The sequence below is a fragment of the Betta splendens genome, chromosome 1 (genome assembly GCF_900634795.4).
Source record: "Betta splendens chromosome 1, fBetSpl5.4, whole genome shotgun sequence".
In the NCBI taxonomy this organism is placed as follows: Eukaryota; Metazoa; Chordata; class Actinopteri; order Anabantiformes; family Osphronemidae; genus Betta; species Betta splendens.
Window position 1 is genome coordinate 7,997,829 of NC_040881.3, and position 15,048 is coordinate 8,012,876.

Genomic DNA, 15,048 nt, shown 5'->3' on the forward strand with positions numbered 1-15,048 from the left:
GCTTGTTTCCAAAATGACTTTGGGTTTTTCACATGTTGCTTTGTGCCCTGGCCTGTACAGAGGCTTCATTCAGGTCGCAGCCCTGGAGCTTTTAAAGCTTTGATACTATCTCTCTATTGTTTCAGAGACTGGTAATGCATAAAACCTATGTCGGCTTAAACAAACTCACCTGTTCAGTTTCCTGGAAACACAAGATGCTGTAAAATTACAAAATAAATCCAAATGGATGCGCGATTTCAGTGATTTTAACAAAACAGTATCTATTGACAGTGGCTTTTCCAAGTCCTATATCAATTTTATTGTTTTATTTTGACCATGGCTACAGAGTTTTAATTACAACGTTCATGGTGAAGATCAGAAAATGCTATTAGATCTGCACCTGGCAGATAAAAGTTAAATCATAATGCAGAAGACCTGTGAGCAACATAAAAAGCATCTGCTCCTGTAGACAGGCGGACGCGCCCAGAGAAAGGCCGTGTGACGCCATGCATCAGAAATGTGCTGCCGCCGTTCTGTTCCCCACGCGGCTGTGGAGAAGGCGGCCGTGCTGCATTCCGCATGGTTCCCTATTGTTGCTACGCTGCAGAGAGACGCCCTCATCCTCAATCACTTATGTCTGTAGATGCTACAGACATGGCTGTGACATATGGAACTATATATATTAACCTATGGCTCCACGTGACACTACATGTTTACATCATGAAATGTGCCTGTTTCAGCTCTTGATGTCAGCTCCTCATTTGTGAAGAAAGAAAAATGACATAGTGCTGTCGATCCCTTTTCATCTGCAGGAAACATGTGGTCAGGCCTTAAGGTTTCGTTGTCAAGGATACAGTATAAAGCGCATATGCAACAGGTGAGGCGTGGGTTATTAAATAGGCTGGTGTGTCTATTGTTGTTTAATTGTTGCTCATGTTTCTAACATTTAGTTCATTTCAGAGACACGTTTGCTGATGGAAGTAAAAGCAGGCATGTATCAGATGATGCTATTCTTTATGTTTCCTTACAGCTTAAGTACAGTATGTAAATGTGGCTTTAAGGCCTTATGGAAAGATGAGCGCTGTCCATCCCTGGTAATTAATGAGCCTCTGCTCCTTGCGAGCGCTTTGAGAGTGTGTCAGGGACCCAATGAAAAGGAAGGGCAGGGACAAAGTGCTGAGGAAGGGAGAGGGAACACGGAACAGGTCGGTCCGGTTGTCCTCTTCAAGGTGGATGTCTGGGCGGCGTCACGCCTGTTAACATGTCTGGGAGGAGCCACCCGTTCTAAACACTGTGCTGACGTGCACATGTGTAGGTTTGAATGTGTGCGAGCGCAGGCGAAGACGAGTGGGAGCCACAGAGCGAGCAGCGCAGAGCCAGAGAAGGAGTGAGAGAGAGAGACGGAGATTTCCTCGGCTTCACCCCCCGCGACCTCCAGGATGTTTAAGAAGAGCAGCAAGGACGGCGCGGCCAAGGGCTCGGCCAAAGCCAGCAAGTGAGTGCGTCCCCGTGGACTTTGTGAATGGCACCGTATCTCGGCCGTGTTCCTCCTCCTCCTGTTCTCCCCGGCCCGAGAACTGTGTCATGTTTCCTGTGTTCAGCCGGGGTTCCCCTCCTGTTATGTTCCAGCTGAAAGGGACGCTGCGTTCAGCCTCGCTCGGGGCGTTTCATCGCTGACCCGACGCGCGTTGATCCTCGGGGATGGGGGAGGTTTGCTGAGGTGTTTGGCGGCATGTTAACAGGTTTTCTGTGTAAACACTGTGGGGTAACAGTGGACCAGTGTGAGGTCTTTGGTAGATGCTCAGCTGGTTGGTTTCCTGTCTTTGTGTTGTGATGTTGAACGTAAAAGCATCCCATTACAAACAAATGGCAGATATGAGTAATGTCTTAACATTTCGCTTTTTTCTTTTGAAACCTGTTTAATGAGATGTACAACAGCCAGGTTTTTAGTTTTACACGCGTACGAAGAAAGTGCAGAACGTAGTGGATGTGTGTGCGGGCGACGTACGTATGAGGGCAGCTTGTTCTGCTGCTGGTGCTGTCACTTTCATCTCATGTCACTGGTGAAACCGTAGATGATTTAGAAATGACTGAAGCTGCTGAGAACTGGTGGCTCCAGGTCAACGCGTCCACATGCTGTTAGTGAGAAGCGCCACAAGATCAGAAGAATCACAAATAAAACCCTGTGAATGTGGCGCTATCATAATCCTGTCGCATTTAATGTCAACGTCCAACATTTACTCAACAAACTGTCGAAGAACAAAACATGCTGTAGTCACTGATAAACTGTGTAAACTGCGTTGTCCCAGAAAGAGCAGCTGAGTTGAACCCGTTGAAAATGGTTCATAAAAGTACTAGTATTTTGTAATTCATTTACTTGCTACAGTGTAGCAGGTATTTCTGTACTCACGACACAATCAAAGTAGTGTGACTGGTTGTTCAGCTTCATTACTTATTCATGAACCTCTGTCACTCTTTTCATTCATTAATAAGATATTCACAGTGTGTAATAAGTCGCAGTTAACAGCTCAACCAACAGAAGCCACCTTTAAGTGTCTCCAGAACATCAGAATATGATGTAAGAAAAAGTTCCAAAAGAGTTCTTTGACAAAGTTGTAATATATTTATCACAACACAACATTGGTTTTGTGTAAAAAGTTCAACTGCATTATACGGTTAAAAAGAAATGCGGGCAAGATTTAAAAAGACAAAAGATGTGAAAGCATCTAAGTTAAATTAGTAGGTAGATTTGCTAATATGTGCTTTATCACTTTATCAAACTGTTGTGTGTGTGTGTGTGTGTGTGTGTGTGTGTGTGTGTGTGTGTGTGTGTGTGTGTGTGTGTGTGTGTGTGTGTGTGTGTGTGTGTGTGTGTGTGTGTGTACAGCCCGTACCTGTCTCTCCTGCTGAGTGAACAGGAATATGAAGGCTATTGTCAGAGTAGCTGCAGAACCAGATCAGCTTGCAGCTCCGTGAGTCAGTGCAGCGGGTGCCACGAGCAGAACGCTGCGGCCCGTGTCTGCATCCTGCACATGCACAGCTAGCTGGAGCTAACGAGCGCTAAGCTCCTAGACGTTCACCCGGTGTGAATAGACCGTATGAAAACATCCAAAGCAGCGCTGCCGTCACAATCCACAGCCGCATGCGTAAAGGTCACAGCTGAGCTCTGCCTTGTTTAAACTCGCTGCTCAGTTTGCAAATGCTCCAATTTAACCCACACATTGACCTCAAACTATCCACACACACTAGATTCAGTTACCACGAAGGCTTTTACACAAAAAAGCTCCTCTCACTGGATTGTAACATCATCCTGTGTGTTCCTCATTCGACCAACTCCACATCCCTTGCTTTTTGACTCCATCATGCTGGTCCTTTCATGTAGCTTGATGGGTGTAGTTCATTGCGTAACGCCAGACAGTGGTTCCTCCTCCTCCTCCTCTCTGTCTCAGGTATCGCTTTACATCTTCTCTGGCATGCTCAGGTTGGCATCATCACAGAGCAACACACACCGCGACGGAGGGAGTGACGGTCACACTCAGTCGTTGGGGAATTCTTAGCATTTTAGGAACGCTTTAGGTGTGGCTCCCAACTATAAGTCTGTATCAGGCTTCTTAGTTTTCATAAAGAAGCTGCAGATGATTCTGTGTAATAACAGGTGCCAAGTTCAATACAATTATGTTGGTTGTGAGCAACGTCAGCTAGTATATACATTTTGATCATTGCTTCATCATGTTAAATCCTGAAAAGCTACTACTACACACACACACACACACACACACACACACACACACACACACACACACACACACACACACACACACACACACACACACACACTTTAGGCTTGGGTTATGGAGAGAACCAGGCTGAACCCATTCCCTCCAATACCCAACCCGATGACTGTGGTTTAATGAGTTGTGCTCTGCAGGACACAGCCGAACAGCGACTTGGCCTTGCTGATTGCTCAGATGCAAAAGAATGCCGACGAGGTGGAGAAGGAGATCCTGCAGGCAGAAGAGCTGCTGGCTGTGGTGAGAACACACAAACGCACAATGCCAGTACCTTCACTTTGTCCTGCCGCCGCTATTAAAGACGCCGTCTGATCTGTGTCACGTGCGTCCACCAGGATAATGCAAATGAGAGGCAGGAACTGCCCTTCGAAAATAAAACGGAGGTCAAAGTGAGGCTTGGCAAAGCTGAGGATCTGCTGAAGGACCTCTTCCTGGACGTGGACAGGGCCAAGAAGTTCAAACACCCACAAGCTACAGAGATAGAGAGCGAGTGAGCATCATTAATAATATTAATAAATAAATGAGTAAATACTGTCATGATGATGAATGATATTGACATTATTATCAACTCTAAACACCCGGAGTCGTCATGAACATCAGTGAGTTTCATGTTTGTCTGGTGATTCCAGCGTAATTCATCTGCATGAGCGCTGGCTGAAAGACACGGCCTTCTACCGAGAAATCTACGAGCAGATTGAAGATGTGTCCCTGATGCCTAGGATCGACTGGGAGCCTGTGTTCAACAAGAAGAATGTAGGCAATATATAATAACACCATCTGAACATAGCGTTGTTCTCCACGTGCAGGACATACCTTCTTGTCAAGCTGAATGCTGAAATGCTAATGATGATGATGGATGAGTATAATTATGAATAAGTGCATGAATACTTGATAGATTGGAAAAGGAGAAGATTTGACAGACAGGTGAAAACTGATGATCTATTGTGTAAAATAGGCCTTTACCACATCGAACCACATACATTCACATACGTTTGTGAAAGTATGACATGGCAATTTAAAGGTATAAGCTTGTCTTGTTAATAATTGGTTCTAACATGACGCAAACAGGTCAGTAGATAGTTTAAAATGTTGTAATATTCCCAATTCCTACAGCTCCTGAAGGTAACAGTGAAATGACCTTGATAGGTTCTCCGTCTTAGTCCCGCCTCCTACACCAGAACCGGGCCTGTCTGGAACTGAGACAGTTTTGCAAATCCTTTCATTCAAATTTTTGTTTTTTGAATGATTTGAACTTTTGTCCCTAATTTGGCTCCACAGTAAAACTCGTAAAAATTGAACTCATTTTTCTGTCCCTTCACATTGTGAACTGCCTTTTGCACACACTTACAGAAACAGCTGGATGTGGAGGAGTTCGGCCCCACCATGGAAGACCTGAAGAAGCAGATCGCCGCTCACAACATCCTGCACCAAGAGATCGAGGCCTACAGCTCACAGCTCACCGTCAGCTCTGCTGGAAACAAGGTGGAGACACGTGCTCATGTGAAAACCTGACTGTGCTGATCTGTTTTCATTACTCCTATAACACACACTGCTTTTTGTCTTCCAGGAGAAATATACAGAGTTAAAGAAACAATACAACAATATACTGGTGAGTTGAGATTAAACATCTTCATGTATTTGGACAATTACCGTGTGAAACAGTGGAAGATGTGACTTCTTCTGTTCACGTGTCCAAAATAAATATGCTCTAACTACAATTTATGAAATGATCACAACCTCTTTTTCCTCTTCTTGATGTTTTGTCCAGGACAACTCCAAGTGGCGTCGGCACTACCTGAACAGCCTGTACGCTTATATGCAGGGCTGCAAGAAGGAGCTGGCCTTCCTCGGGGAAGAGCAGCAAAAGATCAAGACCCAAGACTGGAGCGACCGCATGCTGGACCCGCCCGATGTCCGCAGGCAATATGAGGTCAGAATTCACCAGCACATTAAATAACAACATCCGCTTGTACTAGCAAAATCTAACCTCCACTGTGATCCGGCTCAATCAGAACTTCAAGAACAACAGTCTGCTGTCCCACGAGACTGAGGTGAACAATATCCAAGATGATGGTGACAGGCTTGTTGAGCTGAAGCACCCGGCCAGTGCCACAATACTGGTACGGGCCGAGCCTAAACGACAGAACTTTGAAAAAATAGACTTAAGTATGATCCAGTGTCAGGACAGGTAAACTTAAACATTACATTTTACTTCCAGGCTCAGAAAGAAGCTGTACGGAACGAGTGGCAGAAGTTCCTCAATCTTTGCATCTGTCAAGAGACACATCTGGATAATGTGGAGGAATACAAAAGGTATGTGAGCTACTGGACACCACGTTATGTCATTTTCAAAATCTGTCTTTACAGTGATTGAATAAAATTAAGTGCAAAATGTCTTGTCTATTCTACTGTTATTCTGTACAAAAATGTGTTTTGGTGTTTTTTCCAGTACCAACTGGACACTGAGCAACTCTCAGAAAACCTGAACAAACTGAACAACAGCCTGAATCCTGCAAATGTCAGCAAAAAGAGCAACTCAGAGATGCTGATGCAGCTCGAGGTGGAGGAAACCTACACTTTATTACAGAACACGCCATTATTACAGACACAAGCAACTGTATATTATTGGAAAGCATAAATATGTGGCTTTTATTGAAATATTTCAGTAAGCGCCAAGTGTTTAGATGAAAGTGTTTTGAATTATCATTACAACTTATTGTTTGAGCTAATTTTAACCTGTCGAGGTAAAATATGGGTCTGTTGCTCTGAGACAAGTCTTTGGAGGGGATCCGTTTTCACCGGCGTTTGTTTCCGTCCAGCTGGAGGAGAAGAACGTGCTGAACTGTGAACAGCTGCTGGCCGACCTGAGGAGACGCAGCACGACCATCGCCCCGCTGAAGCTACGCCGCACCAACCCCAACAGAGCCACCACGGTGGAGTCCCTGTGTGACTGGGAGACGGACCAGGTGAGGCTTAATCTCCTGTCAGACACCGCTTTAGATGCTAGACGCTGGTACTGGAGGTCACAACTTTGGTTTTCATTCAGGCTTCTTTATCAAGAGAGGAGAAAGTAACTCTGATGTCAATCTTGGACAATGAAAACTGGAGCGTTGTCTCCAGTGATGGGTTAACAAAAACCTTCCCAGGAGTCTGTTTCTACATCCCACCACCAGACCCAGACGCCATTGATAAAGTGGACTTGTGAGTATTGTTAATTTCTGCACCGCACATGTGGTGCTGTTTCTACCTGCCGCTCTTCATTTCTCTGTCTGTGCCTTTTCATTCATCAGTTTGGGCAATGAACTGGATGACATCAAAAAGAGAAGAGCCGCACTGGCATCATCCCTGAAGAATAACAAATTAGACATGGCCAAAGTCCAGAGAGCAGGTCACTGACTGCAGAATCAGTCCCTGAATATTAACATGACTGAAATAAGTGTGTGGAATAATTTAATTGGTTAGAAAAGAAACCATAAATAAGTGTTCCTGTTTCTTCCCTCAGCTCCGGTGTCTTCGGCCCCACCAGACCCCAAAGTGGCAGCTGTGTCTCAGCAGCTAGACGCTCTGGACAAAGGCCTGGCCAGTGCTGAGGAGAACATGCTAAACAACCTGCGAACCCCACTGAACCGCACCAACCCGGCTGACGATCTGGCCAACAGGCTGAAAGAACAGGAGGTGGGACCAGAAGCAGGCACCACAGTTTCACTTAGAGCGACTCATTTGAGCCGCACTATGACATGTTCACGACAAGTCATTGCTCCAGGTCTGATCCGAAACTCTATCTATTCACAGCACTTAGACTAGCGCTAGGCATGAGCAGAGCTGGGGTAAGAAATAGGAGTAATCTTTACTAAAATCTTTGATATCAACAGATGGGAGTTATGTAATGTAACATGATGCCCAACTTCACAAAACGTATATGAAACAGCAAAATGGCAACGGGTCCAGGTAGAATTTAAAGCTTTAAAGCTGTTCACAAGGTGTGAAACTGCTAACAGGACGTGTGGGGAGACGCTTATGAAACAACATTTCGACCATCAGATGCAATTTTGATCATTTAAATTCAAATAAAATATTAGTGCACTTACTTAAAGTATGAACATTTCCTTCTTATAGAAAGCTGCCAAAGAACTGAAGGCTCTGGAGCAGCAGAAGGCCGCAGCACAGGCCAATATGCAGCCTTTGCTCTCCAAAGATCCCTACTCTGACCTGCCACTCAAACTGAATGCCGCCAACAACAAGCACAACAACATGGCTGCACTTGCTGACCTTTACACCAAGAAGTAAGCTGATGGTTTGCTTTGGGATGCTGCACATCTTTAGAAGCTTTCATGATAATACACCAAACTGCTCCTGAATTGAATAATCGAAATAAGCGACTTTCATATTCGTGTTTCAGAGCAAACGCATCTCTCCAGCTGGAGCGTCAGATTGGGAAGGTGGACGGCCTAGTTTCTGGGTTTGAGAGGAAGCTGAGTGAGGACAGTCCAATCCCTGATGCGCCAAATGCAATAGACTCACGTGTCAAGGACATTAAGGTGAGCAAATGTGAACATCCACCATCTTTTAAATACTCATAGATTCAACTTACAACTCAGAGATATTAACGTTGCATGTGTCCTTCGTGTTTAGAAACAGCGCGAGTCTGTGGCCGCGGCTCAGAGCGACATGAAGAAGCTGAGCCAGGACCTGCAGACCACGGAGCAGCTGTGCAGCTCTCTGCAGCAGCGATACCAGGAGTACTGCCCTGACATCCAGCGCCAGAAAACAGAGGTCAAGCAGCTGCAGAGCCGCTACACCAACGTAGAAAACCAGCTCAACGAGAGGTGAAAAGGCAGTCGCTTTAACAAAGAGAAGATCAGGACTGAATTATAAGCAGTTCACATAATGAGTAGTTGTTGAGGCAATTTACTTTAAAAGTAGCTCCCAACAAATCTAATCTATAAAAATTTCAACAACACGATGCAGAACCTGTGCAAAGTACATGCTTAAAATGCCACTATATTGATGCCCATTTTCAGACAAAACATCCTACAAGAAACTGCAAACAAAAATCAAGAGTTCCAGAGCACATGCACGTCCCTGAACTCCTTCCTGGACAATCTGCCATCAAACCAGATAAAGCCTGGCGATGACCTGTCACAGATTGCAGCTAAACAGAGCTCCCAAGCGGTGAGATGGTCATCAGACTATACAAAAAAATCATGTTTAATGCTTTATCTGTTATTATATTATAGAACTTAGTAATTAACTTTTGCTTATTTCATATTTGACTGCAGATGGTAATGGACAACCTGAAGAGCAAAGGAAATGATATAGACTTGGTGTCTGATCTGTCTCTAGAACTGCAGGATCTACTCAATGTAAGGCTGAAATGTATTATTACAAAATGTTGTCTGTGAACAAATAACTGTGATAATGTTACTACAGTCACTTAAATCCCTCAGCATTTCTACTTTCATAAAAAATGCACACTTGAATAACTGAAACCAATTTTTCACTTCTTTTTTGCAGGAGTATGACACAAATGTCGATAAATACAACAGTTCACTTCCAAACGCCACTATTGCAAACAAACCCCAAACGTCACTTTCGGATGCTATTAAAAAGCAGGTAACTATGATCATGTATCATCATACAATCATCACTGATTTTATCTCAGTATAAAGGAACATGGTGGTTGATGGGCTTGTTTCATCTCCTCTTACAGGAAAAGAATGTGGTACATCGTTATGCTCAAGCAACAGCTGAAAACAACCAACGCCAAAAGCAGATGGCGTTGGCCAAGAATCTCAATGTACAAGTAAGACAAGAGCACCGGAATATTTGGTCGATACTTTAAACTCTACCATCTAAAGAAACTGATCGTGTGATAACATTTTTCATTCTTTCTTTCTGTTATGTTTTCCTGCTGCAGAATGAAGAGAAAGTTCAAATGGTGGCACAGAAACAAGTGCACGCTGAAAACCAACAAAGGAGTGCATTGGAGTTAGACAGTCTCTCAAAGGATCTGCAGGAAGAGAAGGCTAGGACAGCACATGCTGAGACAGACCTGAGAACCTTTAAAGAAAGGTTGTTGTCGCTCAAGAGTCGCAGAGGTGTTGAGCGTGTTGAGGAGAAAGAAGTACTGCACTACTACCGTGACCCAAAGCTGGAGAGTGATTTGACCATTTTACAGAAAAAATTGCATGAAGAGACCTTAAAGCGCACCACCGTCCAGACTGATATTGAGGTATTTAACAAGAAAATCACAACCCTAGAGAACACAATCCAAAATGCTAAACCCAAACTTGTGACCAAAGAGGTAACAGAGTATGAAAAGGATCCCCAGCTGGACATAGAGGCCGAAAAACTAAGAGATGAAATAGCAAGGCTAAGAAATGAAGTTCGAGTGACAGATGGGGAGCATGTTCAGATGAGGACCGAAGTCTCCATTCTCCAGCAGAAAAGGCCTACAATCAAAGAGAAGATAGTTAAGAAGGAGGTGGTGAAAATTGAAAAAGATCCAGAGATGCTGAGATTGGTGCAAAAACTGGAGATGGACATCGGTGACGAGACCAACAACAGCAAGCTGCTCAACGACAACATCTTCCAGACGAGGAGTCAGATCAATGCACTGGAGAGACTGATTCCTAACATCCAGCCGAAAATCATCACCAAGGAAGTTAAAAAGGTCGAACAGGACCCAGAGCTCATCACAGAATCTGTGAATATTCAAAAAAGTCTGGAGGAGGAGAAGATTGACAATGACACCATATCTAAAGAGTTGATGGAGCTCCACAGCCGCTATCGAGAAGTTCAGGACTGGAGACCCAAAATCGAAGTGAAGGAAATCGTTCATGAGAACTACCGGATAGACCCTAGTACGGAAGTGGAGATAGTGCGACTCAAGAAGGACATACAAGACACCAACAAGCGCCGTTCTGATCTGGAAAGAGAACTCATCCAGATCACATCAGAACTGAATATCCTTCGTTCTCAGGCACCAAAGGTGGAGCTGAAGGAAGTTCTTCAAGAGGTGATTAAGGAAGAGAGAAGTCCAGAAAACGAGAGAGAGATTCAGAGGCTAAATGACCAGCTTAATGTTTTACACAACCAATACATCACCCTTGAGGACAAGGTGAGGCTACTTAGGAAAGAGAGAGATGAGTGGAAGGCTGAAAAGTCCAAGGTAGAGACCAGACTTGTTAACAAAGAAGTCATCAAGTATGAGCCTGATCCACTGCTGGAGAAAGAAGCTGAGCGTATGAGGAAAACTGTGCGGGAGGAGGCACAGCTGCGGCGCTCCATTGAAGAAATGGTGTTTGACCTCCAACACAAGTACATCCTTCTGGACAGAGAAAAGCCTGAGGAAAAAGTGGTTGTGCAGGAGGTGGTGCGTTTGCAGAAGGACCAAAAGCAGATATATGAGCATGAGCGTCTGGGCAGGGCCTTGGATGAAGAAGTAATGGCTCGGCGTCAAGTAGAACTAGAACTTCAGCAGCTGAGAACAAGGTTGGAGGACAAAGAGAGGACCATCAGAGAGAGCGACGAGCGCCAAAAGAGGATTCAAGCAGAGGCTGAAGTCAGAGATCTCAGACTACGCATCACACAGCTGGAGAATGCTCCACCACCTGTTCAGGAAAGCATTGTGGTTGAAGAGGTATTGAAGGTTGAAAGAGACCCAAAACTGGAGAGGATGACAAATGACATTCGGTCTGATATGGACAAGGAAACCAGTGACATCCTGCGCATTCAGAGAGAGATCCGTAACATCACTCTGAAGATTGAGATTCTGCAGAGGGAGAAGTCCAGTGAGAAGACGGTGTACAAAGAGATTGTCCGTGTTGAAAAAGACCAGGCTGTTGAAGCGGAGAGGGATCGTCTGAGGGAACAGGTGTCGCAGCATAAATTTGACAGGCATGATCTGGAGGATGAAATCAGACGTATTAATGACAAGCTAAACCTTCTGATGGGCAACAAGTCCAGCACCTCAAAAGAGGAGACTGCACTGGTTTTGCAGAGAGATGCCCTTCAGAGAGACAGGGACAATCTCAAACGGGAGCTTAAGACATTAGAGGTCTCTAGACACGACATCAGCCTTTCTTTTCAGCAGCAGAGCCGACTGATGAGCGAGAGGACACAGATGAGCAGGCAGAGGAGTATTAAAATGGAGTCTGACGTCCAGCGTCTGGAAAACGAAATCTTGGATGAAAAAGACAAGATCCACCAGCGAGACAGCGTCATCAGACAGCTTCTGCTCAATGTGCAAAGAGAGGAGCAAGCAGAGACAAGGACCAAGGAGACCAACGTCTCCACCAAAATCACCATCTTGGATCCAGACACGGGCAAAGACATGTCTCCTTATGATGCCTACATGCAGGGACTGATTGAGCGCCAACAGTACATTCACCTGCAGGAGCTGGAGTGTGACTGGGAGGAGATTACATCCCTGGGACCAGATGGGGAGACATCTGTGCTGCAGGATCGCAAAAGCGGCAAGCAGTACTCCATCAAAACTGCCCTGAAGGACGGCAGACTGACAGAATACGATTTACAGCAGTACAAAAAAGGCAAGATTCCCATCTCTGAGTTTGCCCTGTTGGTGGCTGGTGAAAATAAGAAGCAGCCCCAGTTCAACTCCATCATCCCAAAATCCAGCGCAACAGTGCAATCGGCCTCCCCGTCTGCTGTGAAAGAAACCTACCCTATTGCTGGAGTAATCGATACAAACACTGACACCTGCTATACAATACGTAATGCAACCATACGTAAACTGATCGACTCTGCCACCGCCCAGCGACTTTTGGAGGCTCAGGCAGCCACTGGCGGCATCATTGACTTCCCCAGCACCGAAAGATGCACAGTTAACAAGGCAGCAATCAGAAATCTCATTGATGACAGTCAACAACAGAGACTGCTCAATGCACAGAAGGCCTTTGCCGGCGTCGAGGACCCCATGACCAGAGAGTGTTTGTCGGTTGGACTGGCAATTCAAAAAGGCTGGTTGCCAAAAAGCAATGGAATTCGCTACATGGAGGCTCAACATCTGACCGGCGGCCTGGTGGAGCCGAAAAGTGGAAGCAGAGTAAGCATCATGGACGCAATTGGATCCAAAATGATTGACAGCACCATGATGAGGGAGCTGCAGTCTGAGTCTACGTATGTCAAAGATATTACAGACCCAATCACAAAAGAGAAGATCAACTACAAGCAAGCTCTGGACCGCTGCCAGAAGGACCCTGCAACCGGCCTACCCATGCTGCCTGCCTCGTCCAAAGACTCCGGCTACAACTCAACTAAATCTGCACGATTCTAGTATGTTTACAACTTACTGGAACTGAATTATCTGATACACAACTAATGTACAATAAAATATACAAGCATATGAATTCAGACATTAATTACAGTGTACATTTTGCATCAGGAAAAGCTTTTTGAATGAATGATTGCTGCTGGGTTGCCTTTGTTTAACAAACATGGCTGATGTGGGCAGTTTTTTTTAATTTAATTTAAAAATGGAGAAGATAAACGCAGCTGATTATTGATACTCTTGTGTTATTAGGGATACTGGGACATGGTGCAATGCTCTTTACCGATACTGATTTGATTCTGTATTACTCATGGGTTATCCTGGTCCGCCTTTAAACTGAATCTTGTTTGATAAGTTTGAAGAAAAAAATGTCAATAAATTATAATGGCTTAAGACCATGGACCTGCTTACTTTTCATCTAGAGTAGTCTTTTAAATAAAATAAACATTTAAAAACACCATCAACACAATTTAACAAGATTCTTATTTTGTTCTTTTATTTATTTTATTGTTTTGTTTAAAAAAAAAGCAAGTTTTGTATTAAAAAGTATTGTCTTTTCTCAAGAAAGCTCATCAGAAACCAAAAACGTTACTGGTGAATAGGCACTTTTCCTAAAAACAAAAGTATCATCTAGGTCAATTGAATTAACAGACAGTTTATGATTATATCTATGTTGCATAGCAACACATAGTATTGTACATTATACTAAAGAGCAGAGGGCACTTTATCAAACAGCTTAGGGTCCAGTGCTGTGGCTTAGGTATGATGAATAAAGAACTTGATCAGGTTGCATCTCCAGGCTGTGCAACGCCATCTTGTGTGCACTCCCGTTCCCTGAAGAAGCTCCTCTGCTCATTGATAGCTTTCTGCAGAAGAGCAACATTTACACCATCGATGCAGTTCAGTACACGAGCCTGGACCCTCACATCAACCTCTGTGAAATAATACAAGGATAAAGACTGGTGTATGCTTCAACGTGATGCAACGGGGTCAAGGAAAGAACAAAGCATTTGCTGGTATTAAATATTACCTGGTTCCTAAAAGTGAATACAGACAGATTTATCAGACATTATTTATTAGAGATCTTGTTATATTAACACTGTAACTCAAACTCTAATTTAGTTCTAAATGTAATTTCCAGATTATAGTATCTTATCACATTTTTCATGATCAATCAGTTTTATTATTTGCCATTTTGCCCCAATAAAAAAGGATTTTAGTAAACAGTTTCTTAGTTACAGAAAGACCTTTCTTACCCTCAGCGTTTTCTATCTCACCCAGAACAAGATACTGGGCCCCAAGTATTGGATTAAAAGGCTCCACAAACAACGTGTGGATGACCACAGTGTGCTCGTTCGCAGCATGGTGAGCGGACAGCGTAGCCCTGGACTCCTCAGGCTGATAGCAGACAAGCCTGAAAATCAGACCAAGTCCAGTTCAACAACATTTATTTGTTAAGACCTTCTTAAATCTATACCTTTATTCTCCACCATGAGCATAAATCCAATCTTCAGAAGTGGCAAAAAAAATCATCTAAAAGTGCGATATATGCTCTGCTATTAGGAAAAAGGTTTAAAAGATTAGAGTTGGCGTACAATTTTAAAGCCCATTTTAATAATTATTTGTATTTTGCATTAAACATGTGTAACATAAACAGCTATTTGTAGAGACGAGTAGACAAGTAGAGCAAAATGTACATTTGCTTTTCTATTGACATTGTGTTGATGTACCGGTAACTGAAACTGAAAAGCGGTAGTTAAGTGGTTACATTAGTACTTGAGTCACGACCCACCTTCCGAATGTTCTGACAGACTCTCCATCCTTCACTGCTCCAGAGTTTATTTCCCATGGGAAGTGAAAAACCGCAGCAGCGGGAAGCATCGCGGAAAGCGCTTTGGGTCCAACCTATACACGACTTTAAGCGCCGTTTCGGTCGTTTTCTTCGCGTGCGCGTCAACGCTTATTTACACGGCTGAATTGACTCCT

General features: G+C 44.1%; 2 protein-coding genes across 2 annotated transcripts; one reads left to right on the forward strand and one right to left on the reverse strand.

Moving 5' to 3' along the window:
* Positions 1-1,274: 1,274 nt before the first annotated feature.
* Positions 1,275-13,462, forward strand: evpla (envoplakin a). Its single transcript, XM_029150633.3, has 22 exons — positions 1,275-1,474; positions 3,908-4,010; positions 4,106-4,260; positions 4,400-4,523; positions 5,121-5,252; positions 5,338-5,379; positions 5,539-5,700; positions 5,783-5,890; positions 5,989-6,082; positions 6,218-6,330; positions 6,590-6,736; positions 6,817-6,971; positions 7,061-7,158; positions 7,273-7,445; positions 7,887-8,053; positions 8,170-8,308; positions 8,403-8,596; positions 8,792-8,942; positions 9,050-9,133; positions 9,285-9,383; positions 9,481-9,573; positions 9,688-13,462. The coding sequence occupies exons 1-22, from the start codon at positions 1,419-1,421 to the stop codon at positions 13,066-13,068; spliced, it is 5,970 nt and encodes a 1,989-aa protein (XP_029006466.1). The 5' UTR covers positions 1,275-1,418; the 3' UTR covers positions 13,069-13,462.
* A 120-nt stretch (positions 13,463-13,582) lies between these two features.
* Positions 13,583-15,040, reverse strand: ten1 (TEN1 subunit of CST complex). Its single transcript, XM_029150724.3, has 3 exons — positions 14,855-15,040; positions 14,319-14,476; positions 13,583-13,996 (listed from the first exon to the last, which is right to left on the reverse strand). The coding sequence occupies exons 1-3, from the start codon at positions 14,941-14,943 to the stop codon at positions 13,845-13,847; spliced, it is 399 nt and encodes a 132-aa protein (XP_029006557.1). The 5' UTR covers positions 14,944-15,040; the 3' UTR covers positions 13,583-13,844.
* Positions 15,041-15,048: the final 8 nt, after the last annotated feature.

What these genes read in the sequence shown, in the direction of transcription:
- evpla (XM_029150633.3), top strand. Translation starts at nt 1,419, where the DNA reads ATGTTTAAGAAGAGCAGCAAGGACGGCGCGGCCAAGGGCTCGGCCAAA. An exon ending in GCCATTGATAAAGTGGACTT is followed by an intron (nt 6,972 to 7,060) that starts GTGAGTATTGTT and finishes TTCATTCATCAG; the next exon opens with TTTGGGCAATGAACTGGATG. An exon ending in GAAAACCAGCTCAACGAGAG is followed by an intron (nt 8,597 to 8,791) that starts GTGAAAAGGCAG and finishes GCCCATTTTCAG; the next exon opens with ACAAAACATCCTACAAGAAA.
- ten1 (XM_029150724.3), bottom strand. Translation starts at nt 14,943, where the DNA reads ATGCTTCCCGCTGCTGCGGTTTTTCACTTCCCATGGGAAATAAACTCT. An exon ending in TCTGTCAGAACATTCGGAAG is followed by an intron (nt 14,477 to 14,854) that starts GTGGGTCGTGAC and finishes TCTGATTTTCAG; the next exon opens with GCTTGTCTGCTATCAGCCTG. An exon ending in TGAGATAGAAAACGCTGAGG is followed by an intron (nt 13,997 to 14,318) that starts GTAAGAAAGGTC and finishes ATTATTTCACAG; the next exon opens with AGGTTGATGTGAGGGTCCAG.